Source organism: Vanessa atalanta, chromosome 17, assembly GCF_905147765.1.
Source record: "Vanessa atalanta chromosome 17, ilVanAtal1.2, whole genome shotgun sequence".
Lineage (NCBI taxonomy): Eukaryota > Metazoa > Arthropoda > Insecta > Lepidoptera > Nymphalidae > Vanessa > Vanessa atalanta.
The window spans coordinates 2,392,110-2,408,770 of record NC_061887.1 but is presented as its reverse complement, the minus strand read 5'-3'; the positions used below and the strand labels follow the sequence as shown (position 1 = coordinate 2,408,770).

Below are 16,661 nucleotides of genomic sequence, written 5' to 3'. Positions count from 1 at the left end.
ATAGGAATATTTTGGTAAAGTAATAAAAACAAATCAGTTATGTATTATTTAATATAAAATGTGTTACACAATATCATATATATATTTTTATTAAGTAATCATCGTTATATCAAGGGCCAGGTAGTTCATTATATCTCACAGGATATGTAAGTTGATTTCCTCGATCCCATGAATACAGCTCCTAAAAATAAAAAAACAAATATTTTATAATTAAAAAAAAATTGGTTTCAAAAGCTTCGGTCACACAATCATAGATGGCGCTTTAAAGTTACTTAATAATTTTTACTCTATTTTGTTACAAGTAGTGACATCTATCGCATTAATAACGTAACATTAGAATCTACAGAACTATGATAAGTTCTTGTCGTTATAGCTAGATGGTTCTTTACTTAAACAAATTAAAAAAAAAACTAACTAAAATGACGTCTTTATTCTAATTTGATACCATTATTATACCATTATACCAAGTTCCTGAGATATATATTGAATTAAATAAACATGGACGAGACTGACAACAGAGACTAGACAACAAAAACATTAAAAACAATTAAATTGCGGTATATATTAACGTATAGTCTGTTCCAATCGAAGCAGGAATAAATATAAACAAACCTTAAACGAATGCCATAGACTATACCACCATAAAAGTTGGTCAAAAATTTGGAATATTTAATTTGAGTACATTGACTATTTTAAGTTGAGTATTTAAATGATTGAAAATAATTTATTTGGAGTATTTTAAAAATCTGCAAATCTAGTCCAACTAAAAAAAACAGAGTCTATATTTTTCCTGCAGTTACAAGCTTTATATAGTGCATTACAATTGTTAAGTTCTTATGCCTCAATATTTTGACAATATTCAGGCCACATAGCGACGCTGTACTTGTATATATTCGAACCTGGAATCCAATACTACTTACATATTGTCACTTTATCGTATACGAATCGAAACGTAATCGTTGCTGTTCAGCAGTTTTCCTATTCTACTACATTACATTACATTCACAGCCTGTAAATTTCCCACTGCTAAGCTAAGGCTTTGCTTTACAACACAAATGACTTTTTAGTTGACTGCACACCTTGGGAATGAAATGTTCGCCTCCAGGCTGTTTCAAATAACTAAAATATACTTATCATTTTACATGGAAAATGGTTAAAAAAAAATATATATATATATATATCCCGCTGAATTTCTTTCGCCGGTTCTTCTCAGGTCCGAGGTGCTAAATTCCGAACCGGTGGTAGATTTTTGACAATCAATAAGCAAGTGTAAACACTTCTATATTGAATAAAGATTTTTGACTTTGACTTTGAAGGCCTCCTGTCCCTTTGAGGAGAAGTTTTTGAGCATATTCCACCACGCTGCTCCAATGCTATTTATATTCGATAAACACAAATTAAGCACATGAGAATTCAGTGGTGCTTGCCTGGGTGTGAACCCGAAATCATTCTAACAACGATCTTACTGTTGGGACTCAGTCAAAGTTAAACCAATATATAATTGGGAGTTAATTGGGATCGTATCATGACCGATATAAATAAGTAGAATAGGCCTCAGTTACAATTAAGCTGTGTTATATTTTTGTGAGGATGGTCGAAGTTGGTTCGGAATCGAATGTGGAACGTATCATATGGGTTGTATTTTAGTAGAATTGTAATCGTGGGCTGGTGACGTATTCACTGCCCGACATAGCACAACGCTAGTTTTACGATTAAAGAGTTTAAAGAAGGAAATATATTACTATTAATATTAATTACATTAAAACAGGCTTTGCTAATATTTATAGTATCTAGTATTTTAGTTTAAAATTCAGAACTAAGTTTCAATTGCAATTTGTTCGGGGTCTAAGTGTTAAATTTCAATTTTAATGATGTAACGTTACTGATTTCGTTTCGTTTCTGATAAGTTTTTTGATTGAACGCTGTCTGTTTATGGTTGTATTGTATATATGAACCTTATGCGTGTGGTCGTATCCGAGTTGCGTGGTCTTTCTGAAGGGATTAGTGAACTGCAGTGTCACCTCCACCGGTTTGCTCAAGTATAAATCAATTGCCACAGTGACTTTGCTTTCGCGCTCTGTGGCCGAGTCCAACGCGTAAAGTACACCACATACAATAAACATTTCTCCTACCTGAAAAGTAATTTGCAGCAAAGTTTACCATTACTTATTATAGTTTGAACGAATATTTTGATATTGTATTCGATTTGATCGGATTCGGAATAGATACTAAAACAACTGACCAATTACCGAAAATATATGTATATTCGTTACTATCATCAAAATTCTGGTTTTCAAAATCAAAGTGAATAAAATTGTTTCTATAAAACGACACAAATGCATAAAAATGTTGCAATTTGAGTTTAAATCAATTGCATAAAAAAATCCGAACACCGCGTTGCGACAAATTCAAGCCAAATTGTCTTGGTGACAAAATTCGCCCAGCATTCGGTATTATGAATTTTCTCTCTAATCTCTTAGACATTACAAGATAATTTTCTCTTAGAACGCTTTAAAGAGATATTAACTATTATATGTATTTAAAAAATAATGCATACTTACTTGTTTGTGATTCAGAGATATATTCCAAATGTAATCTATATTTAAATCGTCCTTGTTTGGATCAAAACTGAGCTGTAATGAAAATGTTTATCACGAATTCGAATTTATCTTAATCAGATTTTAACAAATTTTCCAAAATGGCTGACGGTAGCGCCAATTAATATTTTAAGTAAAAGTAGAATAAGAAAAATACATAAGAAGTGTACATTATATAACATTTATAGATAAATAAATTACAATAGTCTACCAAGTTTTTGGTTCAATGGTATTCTTTATATTCAAATGTTTACTCAGCGCTTTAAAATTTTAAAGCATTTTACAACAAAGTATTTTTACAATTTGACTGAGTACATTTAGCTCACGACTGTCACGTCTCGTGTAAATGTTTATAAAACTATTTTTCATCAAATAAAGTGGGAAATAAAAGGTACTGAAAACGGGACCAGATTTAGAAGAAGGCAAAGCCTCAGGTCCTTTTCAATATGAGCTTTTGATCTCTTAATTTAAATTAGAAAAATAATTAATTCGAGGCCATCGTTTCTTCGTTACCCCTGGACCGAACTCCAAACCCTTAAAATCTGGCGCCAACGATATTATTTTCCACGGAATGTAGACATTTCATAGAAAATATTAATTCTCAACAAATGGCCAGTAGAAATTATTGCTCATACCTTGGCAACTGCTGTATTGTTCGAACCTTCAATAGAATAGATAGCCCACAGACCGTTGTCGTCAGCACTGAAGTCGACCTGGTAAATTGAATGTCATCTTGAACACATCTTACAAAACCGAAGACGGGTCAACCGGCGCTTTGGCCGAAATCGGATAAAAGATCATCAGACTTGCAAACAAAAGTAACTTATTACATTGTTATAAATGTTATATTTGCTAGGAATATAATATTTATTAAAAAGTTGTAAAATTGTCTATGTTTTAATCTCAAGGACTTTGGTTACACGCCAGACGTATATATTAGAGAAGTGTCTATTCTGAAGTACTCTGTAGTAAGAATCAGTAAAAGTATAACAAGACCAAGAACTCATTAGTGATAATAATACAATAATTATATGATTAATTAGTATTTGAAAAAAAAAAAAAAATTAATCATTGACCTGATTATGCTGTGAGCTGTACAATCTACCTTCAGCGTGTGGTAAGTGTACCGATTTTATACGACTTTGAGTCAAATCGTAACGTATGATGTCACCAGGGTTGCCTGACTCATTCGCCTGGTAGAAGAAAGACCCGCTGTAGACGATGTGGCCGTTACCCTTAAATTACAGGAAATATTGCAAATTGGTAAGTTGGCAATAGTTAACTTAAATAAATTTACTTTAAAATTATCCTGAATTATACAATGTCTTACATCATTTTTTTTAGCATTAGCAGCCCGTAAATGTTCCACTGCTGGGATAAAGGCCTCCTCTCCTTTGAGGAGAAGGTTTGGAGCATATTCCACCACGCTGCTCCAATGCGGGTTGGCGGAATACACATGTGGCAGAATTTCGTTGAAATTAGACACATGCAGGTTTCCTCACGATGTTTTCCTTCACCTTCCTTTCCAATCCTTTTTATTTTGAGTCCACCGGTCCATTATAGCTCCAAGACCCTATTTTAATATCATTGATGTAAGACAAGAGTCGAGATGGGCCAGTGGTTAGAACGCGTGCATCTTAACCGATGATTTCGGGTTCAAACCCAGGCAAGCACCACTGAATGTTTATGTGCTTAATTTGTGTTTATAATTCATCTCGTGCTAAGCGGTGAAGGAAAACATAGTGTGAAGTGTCTAATTTCAACGAAATTCTGCCACATGTGTATTCCACCAACCCGCATTGGAGCAGCGTGGTGGAATATGCTCCAAACTTCTCCTCAAAGGGAGAGGAGGCCTTAGCCCAGTAATTAAAACTAGTAATGTAATGATGGTATGTATATATATTTTACTTACAAAGAACGGCTTTTGTAACTTGTGGAACTCGTCGACATGGTCCGACTTGAAGCTGGCTTTGCTTCTATACTCCCTCAGTCTTTCGACGTCATTCTCTTGTGTAGCCCAAAGTTTTTCTTTCTAAAAATATTATTTCTATGTTATTTATTCTTTGGATTTGATATTTTAACGACTATTTAAAATGCTATTATTTATCTATTGTGTTGGTTCACCCCATTTTTTTTTTCTCGCTGTGGGGGGGGGGCGGTATGTGGGGCTCACCGGTAATCAGGACTACCGTTACACCGGAATACCCCCTAAAAACCCAGCTGGATCGCTTTTGCATGCAACTGCGACGATGTCGGTTCACCCCAAACTCAATCCAAGGTGAAGACACCTGAATTATATCTTCAAGAATGAGCGGTCAAATATTAATTTGTAAATAGGAATTAGTGGCAAATGAAAAACGAACCTGACTGTCGGAAGCGTTAGAGTCCCGCAGCCATGCCCCAAACAACTCATCTATGTAACGGTGATACACGGGCTTACCGATCGCATATAACTGACAATCTGAAAAAGATATTAAAAAAACTTTATACATTATTAAATAAAATCGCTTCCCGCCCTCTGTACGCTTAGGCATTTTAAGCTACCTTTAGATTTTAATGTGGTTTTCATCAATAAACAAATTGAAGGTTTACATGGCATAACTTTCCTGGCCGGACAAAAACAAGAATTATTTTTTTTATGTTTTTTTTCTTTAATCTAAAAGGTGTAAATAGACTCTAATGACTTATACCCGTTTGAAGCCTGGAAGAAAAGTACTAGTATTTAGTATAATTCTTATTCTTTTTAGGTAAAAAGACATTTTCGCGTTATAACTTTTCCTCCCTTCCATTTACGATATGCATTTTCTACTTACTACTAGAAGTAAATTATATGATTCTATAGTAGTGTTATTCCAGTGTCAATGTGTGCCGTGTTGTTTTAGCGGTCAGTTTTTATGTAGATTCCGAGGGCAAAGTCATATATAATGTTTTACTTATTTACTTTGTTCTTACTGACAAGAAGTTCTTTGGAAGATACTAGTGTTTACACTCTTTCGTCTTGAAAGTCATATTTAGTCGTTGACGTGAATTCTTTCATACGTGTCGGATTGCCATCCCATTGGATTTTAAGACTAAAGAATAGAGAGTGCTTGTGCACACACTTGCACACTTTAATATGTCCTGCACAGTATACTTACAGAATAAATGTCATAGCCTCAATCGATCAGGTGGATATTATCATTCAATAATATTCATAATCATTACGAAGTGTGTGTGTGTATGTGTATTGATGAAAATACATAAAAAGGCTAAGATTTGGACGTACTTATGTTTCTCCTAGGCTTGTACCCGGCTGTGGTATTCATCGTGGATATTAAGAGCAATGCGCGGTCACATCGTGGACAGGATGGACAGCGTTGAACTTGACACAACTCCTCATATGACGTGAGTGTTGGGGGACGGAAGCCGAACTCCATGGGCTGCTGGATTTGTGTGTGCTGGTTGGGTCCCGGATCTGCGTGCCAAAGTTAAATATGTCTTTAATAGAGTTGCCTTTTTTCAAATTCTATCAGATTTTTTTTAGAATTTAGATCATGTCTATGACCGTAAAAATATTAAATTATTTCTTACTAATTTGTTGTGAGACTTTTTTTATATATTTTTGATAAAATATATATATATATATATATATATATATATATATATTTACAAGAAATCGATGTCTAAATTTGAGAAAATATGAATGGTGAATTAAACATTCATCGTATCCATTGGTCAGTAGATGAACAAAAAACCTTTAATGGAAAACATACACATCAAACGAATATGTCCTTTAACTGTTTGGTTATTGAGCTCATTTTTCGCCACACAGCTGTATTGTTTCAGATCGTGTTCTCTAAGGTTCGGTATTTCAAGTCTCATGATCCACCTCCAAGGGTCACCGGTTGTGGAAACTTCCATCTTATATCGAGATCCTTCTAGAGTAACTCCATCGCTTTCCCAAGCTAGAACTGGTTCTGGCCAGGCCTGTATCTGAGGAAGGAGTTTCAATCGTTTTTAGTCTAAGTCTCAAATAAATTATCAGTGTTAATATTGATTCCACGCTCGATAAAGCTGTCTTTTTGTTAGACTTAGTAGTATGGAAATTATCAATATCAAAGCAAATTTTAATAGAATACCCATATATCTCCAGAACTTTGACACCGTTTTTTTTTCATTTAACATTTGTAGTTTATTAATGAACTTACTCTGGATGATCCTAATGGACTTCGTTTCTATAATAGTTCCTTATTCTTTTGACATATGGCGCTTTAATTTTAATTAGTACAAAAGCTTAAAGTCAGGATGCATTTCAAAAACAAACAAGTGCTTTGACATATTGGACCTACATAGGTGATAGAAGGTAAATGAAGGCTGAACTGATGCGGATCGACCTTTATAACTCCAAATGATTATAATGAATGCGTACATATGATATTAAGACGCTATATGAGAATTTAGGACCATATTTATAAGAAATACAGGCTATTAAACATGTATGTAATGTAAACTTTTTAGATAGGAAGCAATATGTGAATCCATGTGATATTAGTTTTAAATTTATTAAAGTAAGTGCAGTGGACGTAGAAAAAATAATTAATATGTTGTCGTGTGACAAATCGCCCGGTGTAGATGGAATACGGGTGCAGGACATTAAGTATTTATGTAAACAGTTAAGTCCTATTATAGCTAATTTTATAAATATGTCTATGTCCGAGAGTATATATCCACATAAGTTAAAATGTGCAATAATACGTCCTATATATAAGTCTGGTAGTCACTCTGATTACATTAATTATAGGCCTATAGCAATACTGTCTGTTATTGATAAAATTGTCGAAAAAATTATTATCGGGCAGGTTAGTAAATTCCTAGAACGCTATAACGTGTTGTCTAATAATCAACACGGATTTAGGAAAGGGCGCAACACTGTATCTGCCTTAACAGAATTTGCAGAATACACCAACGAATCCTTAGACTCGGGTAAACAATTAATAGCACTCTTTATTGATTATAAAAAGGCGTTTGACACTCTGGACCATGACATGCTGTTGAAGTCGATGGAAGAGTGTGGTATTCGTGGGCCGACTAATGACTGGCTCAAAAACTACTTAACCGATAGGAAAATTCGCACGGTAATCGCGGGATTCTCGGGTGAGGAAGCATCTGTTGAACTAGGCGTTCCGACCGGCTCGGTGTTCGGGCCGGTTGGCTATATCATGCATGTTAACAGTGTGTCGAATGTAGTCGGAAAATGTCGGATGTTTATATATGCAGACGATATGTGTTTAATTTATGCGTCAAAAGAAATAACGGAGGTACAAAAATATATACAAGAAGATTTCGAAAATATTTGTAAATGGGCGCATGACAATGGGATTATATTGAACATAGAAAAAACAAAATGTATGCATATATACTCGCCATATAACCAGAAAGCTAAGCACGGTGAAACACAACATCTCGATATAATAGGGCACACCTATGAATGCTTGCATAATAATAAATCAAACTGCAACTGTCTTAAAATAGAATATGTACATAAATTTAAGTATTTAGGCCTAAATATCGATAAACATTTAAACTGGAAGATACATGTAAATTATATTTGTAATAGTTTAAGAGCAGTGTTAAGTAAATTTTATCATTTAAAACCAATACTAAATAAACACATGTTAAGAATAGTGTATTTCGCACTCGCCGATTCGCTTATAAATTACGGACTTATAGTATACGGACGAACGTTTAAAACATATTTAAAATATATAAGAAAAATACAAATAAGACTGATCAAGTTCCTAGTTAGTAAAAATGTTAAGAAAAGATGTAATAGAGACTATGATAGGCTATTTCATATATGCAAAATATTACCAGTTGACAAAAAGGTAGAATATTTATTAGGATTAGAATATTATTACAAGGACAAATATAAAATATTATTAAATAATAAATATAATACGAGAAGAGTTACCGACAAAAAGTTATATCAGCCAAAAATAAATAATTACTATGGGGAAAGAACAAATAAATATATGGTACCAAAATTATTCAATAGAAATGTTATGCTAAGACAAAAAAATGAAATAAGCAGAAAACTGTTAAAGATTAAGTTAAGGGATTTGTTTCTCGATGAAGAAAAAATGTCGCCATTGTGATATTTAAACAAATGTATATGGGAAATGAATACTGTATTATTATTATTATTTTTTTTCTGTAATAACGAGCGCGTCTCGCCGTTAAGCATACCAGCTTGGCGAGAACTTATGTTTTTGTAAAAACTTTTTATATAATAAATAAAAAAAAAAAAAAAAAAAAAAAAAAAAAAAAAAAAAAAAAAAAAAAAAAAAAAAAAAAAAAAAAAAAAAAAAAAAACAAAAAAAAAAAAACAAAAAAAAAAATTATAATTATATACACTTTACAGTTTTGTATTAAATAAAATACTTTACTTACCTCACATTCGACTTTGACTGTTTTGTTAAAAACATACACAATGTTGTTAGGCACCCGTATGTACGGACTAACTGGAAAAAAACGAGATATTTTTAAATATATCTAAAAGACATACATTATAATCTCATCTCAGGTTCTTGTTCTATTATTGACGAGATGAATTATAAACTCAGTACATCCTCGGGTTTCAATCCTTAATCTTCGTTTAAGATCAAGATTTCCAATTATTAAGTCAGAAATTTTATTACTTATTTTATTCATAATGTATAGACCTGTTCACTCATAAGACGCGCTTCCTCGTTAAATCAATTATAGCGTGCATTAGCAAATTTAATTTAATTTGTATGTATGTTTACATTAGTCGTTTTGCGCACACTTTATTGTGTTTCGTTATGAGCTTTATGAGTCAGTGTAAACTAGTGGGTCTCTCGCGAGACTTCCCTTTTATTCAACAGATTTTTAGGAATTTTGAAACCTATGACAAGTTTTTTTTTTATTTTATTTCAAATTAAACTGACGACATTTGTCACGATTTACATTTTTTTATACAACCATAGCGCCAGTCCCTATCCGGCCAGTAACATTTTTCCGCTCTCTAAAATGAATTATTTGTTAAATCCTAACAATTTAGTAAATTAAAATCAAGAGTCCTCTTTAATTTTCTACACATTTAGGGCGGGAGCTCTTCAAAATAAGACCATAGACGATCTTCTACGTGTAGCTATCGTCCTATAATCACTGGGACAAAAATCGACTTCCGCTATTTATATATAAGATAGAGACATAAGGACGTAATATAGAACTGATTCGTCGAGGTGTTTGCAATGATTTGTAAATTTGTACAATTTATATTTTTAACTGAACGCCGGCAGGCATATTGTTAGAACAAACGTAGCTCGTACTAACGCACGCCTATAATTTAATTTAAGGATATAACTTATTTAATAAGGATGTAATGTTACAATCCAAAGAGATAGCTTATAAAGAGAAGTGTAAAGTAAAGCTTAAGCGCCAAATTGGTACATTTCGAAAATAACTTTTAAAGTTTTTCCTATAAATCTCATTCCTCAAAAGTATCATTTTGGCGCTTATCGCTTCGTCTTTTCCACTGGTTTATATAGTTAACGAAATAAATTACTAACAATGTACTTCAACGTCAGTGGTCTGGTTGGCTGGTGGCTGCATGCCATTGTTGGCGAGACAGACGTACTTGCCCGTGTGCCAACGGGACACGTTCGGTATATTGAGCACATGTCCGCTTACGGATGCATCACGCCATGAACCCTTGAAAATATTGGAAAAATATTTAGATTACTATATTTTTCTGTAATACTGGAGAGTCTAAAGCAAATAAGTTTCTTCTATGAACCGAAGATGAAGGCTGAATCATTTATCATTTACAAATCATCATAATTAAAGTAGTTTCCTACGACATATACATAATTATCTATCTGTTTATATAATTACCTATCTGTTTTTTATTGGAGGAAAACAATAAGAGGACCTTCCTTATTCGATCCTTAACTATGTACATTATATACTCAGTTATATATGTATATTGCTGTCCCGTCTTAAGGGCAACAACCGCCCGGGTGCAAGCATTTAAAATATGTTTAAGTGACGCTACACCATGGTCCATGAGTTGTCCATCGTTGGCGAGGCGCCCCTAGACGCATCAAGTGTTATAAACGTGCGTATTTGTCATATATTAATTCCTACAATAACATACGCTAAAACTCTTGGAAACTGCAAGAGTTGTGGATGGATGATATAACCACCATTAAGTCTCAATAAAATGGAACACTAATAAAATTTCAACAAAGTAAATTTCCCACAACTGGACTCAAGGCCTTTCCCTTTGAGAAGGTTTGGTGCTAATTCCACCACGTACACATGTGGTAAAATTAAATTGAATTAGAAACATACTTCACATGTACATTCCATGGCATGTTGACATGCCACATGCATTTTTGTTTCCTCGCGATATTTTCTTCACCGCCGAACACGTGATGAAATATATTGAACGAAATAAAATTAAGTAATGTTCGATATCAAAACGAAATATGATTAACCATAGCAAATATTGGTTTCATTGTTTTAATGAAAAAAATAATGTCTTATTATATATTTATATTATTTTTTGTTTTCCATAATATGTTAAGTTCTCAATAAATATTATTCTCATACAAATAAATGTATAATTCCAAAAATAAAATTAACCTATAAGAATATTTTCAAAGTTATAAATTGAACAGGAAATATATACGTAACCATATACATTCTTATTATACCTGAATGATTGGGGTTCCATCAGCTCGTCGCCACTCTATGGTAGGTTCTGGAAAGCCCTTGGGATTGCAGTCCATGCGCATTGTGTCTCCTTCGCGTACTATCAATCTTGGATTTTCCACTGAAGTTAATATTAAAAAAATATATACAATATTACACAGGTCTTATGGGGAATGAATCCTTTGTATTTTTTTAAACTTAAAAGATTGGTTGTTTAAATAATGAATCAAGATATGGATCACCAAAATGTGAGGTGATTGAAAGATTTTATAACAAACTAGCTACCATACCCGGCTTTGCACGGGTAGAATGTAGATTCTAAACGTATATATCATAATAAATGGCAATTTCAACAACATCAATTTCATTTTATACAAAACCTTTATAAACTACACACTTAAACCTAACCTTAAATCCCTTCGTCCATTAGTGAATACCGTCTAAAAAATCCGTTTAGTACTTTTTGAGCTTATCGCGTACAGACGCAGCGACAAGTGGTGGTCACCGCCCATAAATATTGGCGTTGTAAGAAGTATTATTCATTCCTTACATAGATAATGCGTCACCAATATTGGGAACTAAGCAATGTCCCTTGTACTTGAAGTTACACTTCAAACACAACAATATAACACTGCTGTTTGGCTGTAGAAAATGATCATGTCTGATGGTGGGTGGTACCAAACCAGACGGGATTTCATAAGCACTGCCACCAAGTAAATACTCATTCTTTATCCATATATTTTATAATTAATTAGTAGATATAAAAAAAATAACGTAAAAACTCACATGCAAACGTTGGTGGTATAAACATCTGATTTTCTTTAGTATAGTTATAGATGGATAGGCCAGGTCTCCCCGGAGCTCCATCATGACCGTCATTGCCTCGTAAACCTTTCGGACCCATGGGACCACGGTCACCCTTCGGACCTCTTACGCCTGGTGGGCCTTGGGATCCTGCTTTGCCTGAATTTTAAAAATATAACGATCCTTATAATCATAAGAAAGGTTAAGTAGGAATTTATAAAAATGAACACTTGATATTGTTATTTCTCAATAATTAACATTCTTACCATCTTTGCCATCTCTTCCATTTTTCCCTGGGCTACCATCTCTTCCTGGAATACCGTCGCGACCGTCCTTCCCTGGTGCTCCATCAGCACCATTTCTGCCTGATAGTCCATCAAGGCCAGGTTCTCCTGGTACTCCGTCTCTTCCGTCTAAGCCGGGATTACCAGGGAATCCACGTTCCCCTGTAAGTTTTTTTGACGTTAAGAAATTTGTGACACGCTAGTAAAAAATACATACAAAAAACAAAAATAACTAGCCAGCATTTTAGACGTAAGAAAAATTGCAAAAAAATATGACGATTTAAAATAAATTACATGTTGATTCAATTTACCTTTTGGACCAAGAGGTCCAACTGGACCTCTCATTCCTGGACTTCCTGGCGTGCCTGGTGCTCCCGCATCTCCTCTCTCGCCCTTTGGACCCTGAGCTCCTATGGGCCCTTCAGGCCCTTGTACACCAGGTGGGCAATAATCTTGTGTTGCTTTGCAGAATCCTTGTACAACTTTGTACTGAAATTATGCGAATAAAAAAATATTAATTCAAATGCCTCTAAAGTGTATTAAGAGCTCAGACGCAGGTCACGACTTAGATTTTATTATTTTCTGAGGCACGGCCGTATAAACACTGCCAAAGTCTAAGCTCCGATGACCCAATGACAATAAAACTCTTGAAAACTGTGACTAAATTTAAAATCAAATTCGAATTCTATAATTTGGTACAATCTGTATCTTCTGTGAACTTTTACTTCTATCTGACATCTGTAGACCCCTTAGACAGTTATGATCTTTTCAATCAAAACGTGTTCATAATTTCACTGTGTCTAATATAAATAATAATTTAGAATTATGCGAATAAAAATGTTACTGTCAGGTTTGAACCGTCAGATAAAATCCTCGTGTCCAATCCACAAATTCACGCTTTACGTTCTTTCTCGATCAATAGAAATCTTCAACATATTTCCTACGAATGGCTCATTTTTATGCCTACACTTCTTTTAGCTTTCAAGAATATTTGAAGACCGTATCCGCACTATGCAATATTCTTTGGCAATTTGCCACAAAAAGTTAACGGTTACAAAAACATTTTTCCCAGGGATTTATGTTTTGAATCTAAGACTGTTACAGTCCTGGTTTGAATATTATATAATATACGTTTTTTCGTGCCAAAAAAGGAAAGCTTTTCTACTCTGATATTTTCTGTCTTTTATTTTATTAATGTATGTTCAAATTTTTCAGATAAAATATACCTTACAAAGGTATATTTTATTGTAATAAATATAAATGAAATAAAAGGCTGGTCGTTGGTAGTATCAGAGTGAGTTGTAGAGCAAATGTTTACATTTGCGCAAGCGTACGCGTTATTTTGCGCGACCTAACTATTATTTGCAAATCAAGGCATATTATCGCGTATTTCTTCAGTTTCCGTTCGCTCGATAAACTTGCCCTTAGGCTTCGTGCACATGGCACATGGTAAACAGCGTTAGATTGCAATACTGTGTCTACATATAATACTGATACCAACGGCGCTGCTAGTAAATCCGAATTTTTCCTTTGAATAGTAAACCAGAAAATACAGTGCATTAAAGTATTTTAATCGTAACTATCTCGACGTCTGCAAACAAAGAATATTTTAATTAATAGAGTGTAGTCATTTGTATTCATTAATCTACAAAGTACAAACAAGTACGAGAACTACGTAATGAACGAAAGTCGGTAATTGGTGTATATTGTTTTAAGATTGAGTGATTTTTTTTATATTTTAAAGAATAAGTATATTAGGAGTGAGAATAAAAAAATAAAAAAAACGCAATTTAAGTATAAGCTGCTACCGAATGGCTTCATGGTAAGGTCGTCATTATGTGACTATTGTATAATGTTAATAAAATTTTTGCACGCAATGCGTGGCAGCGCGCAGCACTTCCATTTTTATACGTACGTTGCGGGTGCGGATACGGCTTCATGTGCACGAAGCCTTAAGGGCTTACTATATAATAAATAACAGTCACGTCTTTGAAATGTGAATTTATAATTTCGATTTAAGTTATTAGAACAAGTTATAAGAAGAGATGAAAATGGTTACATATTTTATAGTCCAGTAAAGTATGTTAATTGTTTATTGCATTCGCTTTAAGGTTTTTACTACTAACTATACTTTTATTACTAACCATAAAAAGTTTGCAACTAAAAAATACATCCATTAAGATAATCAATTTGAATATTAAGATATGCCTGTTTATGGTCCAGTTATTTAAAAATCTATCATAATATTCGTAAAACTTACAGGTACTCGTGAATAACTTGTGAGCCAGACCCACGTATCGCCCCCAGGAGCTGGACCTTTTGCTCCCGTCTTCTTCATCTCTATTGCGTCCTTCTCCTCTAGCTCCGGCCGCATTTTTGGGTTAAAGAATTCCACATGTGGTGCCACTGTGTTGTCTTCTTGACCAGGTGATTGTTTCTATAAAATAGTTTGAGTAATGACATATATTGATACTCTATGACTATGGTATAGCTTGCAAACTAGTAATTTACATGATTGAATTTACTATCGGCACAGCTCCAGTAAATATTTCAGGACTATTGCTCAACAGCTTATGTTGTTAAATGACAGAATGATGTATGGCTTTAATGGGCTGTATTTTTGGTATTAATTAAATCTTCACTTATTATTATGATTCCATCGTCTATTCCACTGCCGAATATGAAGACACAAGGGACGGAAAATCTTGTATAGTTTAAGAGTTATTTTATATTTATATGGACACAATATTTTTTACCGATTTTAACCTCAAAAAGTTCCCTGCGAAATCTGTTTTTGTTTCAGCAAATTTATTTAAAATTTAATATAATACTCCACTGAATCTTTGCAAACAAGTACACTACTAAAATTAAATATACTTACGAGCATAGCATCTCTTTTTAATCTGACAGGATTTGTAGCGAACGCGTTAATTCTATCTACTTCTATATCGTTTAAAGTCAGAAAATCAGTCTCTTGTGTTCTGTGTTCATTCGTTTTAAATTCATATAAAAAACTAGATGTGTAATTGTATGTATGTAGAAGTAATGATAGGACACCGCACACACACGCGAATACAGAAAGTTTTTTGCAGCATGGTACATGTAGATCGACGTCCGTTGTTTTGTTTTTATCACTTTTATTTTCAATCTTCATTGTCAGATCATCTTCAACTTCAAACGCGTCTGAATCTCGTACGATCTCACTTTAATCAGCTTCAACGTCAGAATGATTACGAGTAGAGTAAAGCGTAGTAGCTGTCGATCTATATAAAGAGTAACTGAGTTATCTGAATATAATCCGGACAAATGTGGTCCTTCCTGTGAGATAGGAGTAGCGTAGTTGCACAATGACCCGTTCCGATAACCAATTGAGCCTCGTGTTATTAACGATCAGACGTTCGTCGATCTGCGGGGATTCAATTGTATTTAAATACTATGGATTATATTTAAAGTAAATGTATGACATGAATACATTTCTTGTAATTTTTTTTCTGAAAAGTAATTAAAAAATAAAGGACAATACAATACAGATACTCTTGATTGTGCTCCAATTGGACTTAGAGAATAAAGTCAAGATATATCTGCAAAAGTCTGCCTAATTGCTATGACAGCGATCTCTTCAAGTTATTCTTTGCAAAAGTATAACTATACGTTTTAAATACAAACAATTTGTTTGCAGTTTTGTATTTGATTCGCTATTGCAACATATAAATAATTAATTTTACAATGTCCTATTTTTCGAAAAGCTTGTTACCAGAGTTATTTATTAATTTACTAGATAACATAATTGTTAGTGTTCTTCCAGTGGTGAAAATTCAACCATAATTTTGAAGAGGAAAATATATATGAATTTGCATGCTTTTTCATTTTCTTATTTATAATAGTGAAAGACGTAAATAGCTACAAAACGAAAATAAAATGAAAACTCGCTTGGAAAATAGAGGAGAAAATGGTACAGAAAAGTTTTGTTTTGCCTGTTATAGATAACTAGTGTTTTTATACAAGACCGCATGGTGATACCAATTTGCAGCGTGTTAATAAAATTCAGGCACATTAAAATAACACAATTAAACTTATAACATATACTCTAAAATATACGATATAAAAACGCCACGAACATCACGTTAGTGGAAAAATATTAACGTACAATTTCATAAAAACAGGTTTACATGAAAATGAAAACTATTAAGTCAAATGAAAAATATACGAATAATATTATTTTTATAGTACAATCACGAAATGACAAGATAAACTTGTA

The 16,661-nt window shown here is 33.4% G+C and overlaps 1 protein-coding gene across 2 annotated transcripts; it reads right to left on the bottom strand.

The window, feature by feature from the left end:
* Positions 1-27: 27 nt before the first annotated feature.
* Positions 28-15,687, bottom strand: LOC125070512. 2 transcript variants are annotated; one of them, XM_047680407.1, is made up of 17 exons: positions 15,285-15,687; positions 14,664-14,840; positions 12,715-12,892; positions 12,386-12,511; positions 12,102-12,278; positions 11,318-11,436; positions 10,169-10,310; positions 9,027-9,097; positions 6,350-6,569; positions 5,863-6,051; positions 4,961-5,058; positions 4,510-4,629; positions 3,674-3,832; positions 3,233-3,310; positions 2,562-2,633; positions 1,956-2,132; positions 28-181 (listed from the first exon to the last, which is right to left on the bottom strand). In XM_047680407.1, the coding sequence occupies exons 1-17, from the start codon at positions 15,555-15,557 to the stop codon at positions 110-112; spliced, it is 2,448 nt and encodes an 815-aa protein (XP_047536363.1). In that variant the 5' UTR covers positions 15,558-15,687; the 3' UTR covers positions 28-109. The 2 variants fall into 2 exon arrangements, with proteins under 2 accessions (XP_047536363.1, XP_047536362.1); XM_047680406.1 differs by having other exon boundaries at positions 12,386-12,565; positions 15,285-15,686.
* Between the last annotated feature and the right edge of the window lie 974 nt (positions 15,688-16,661).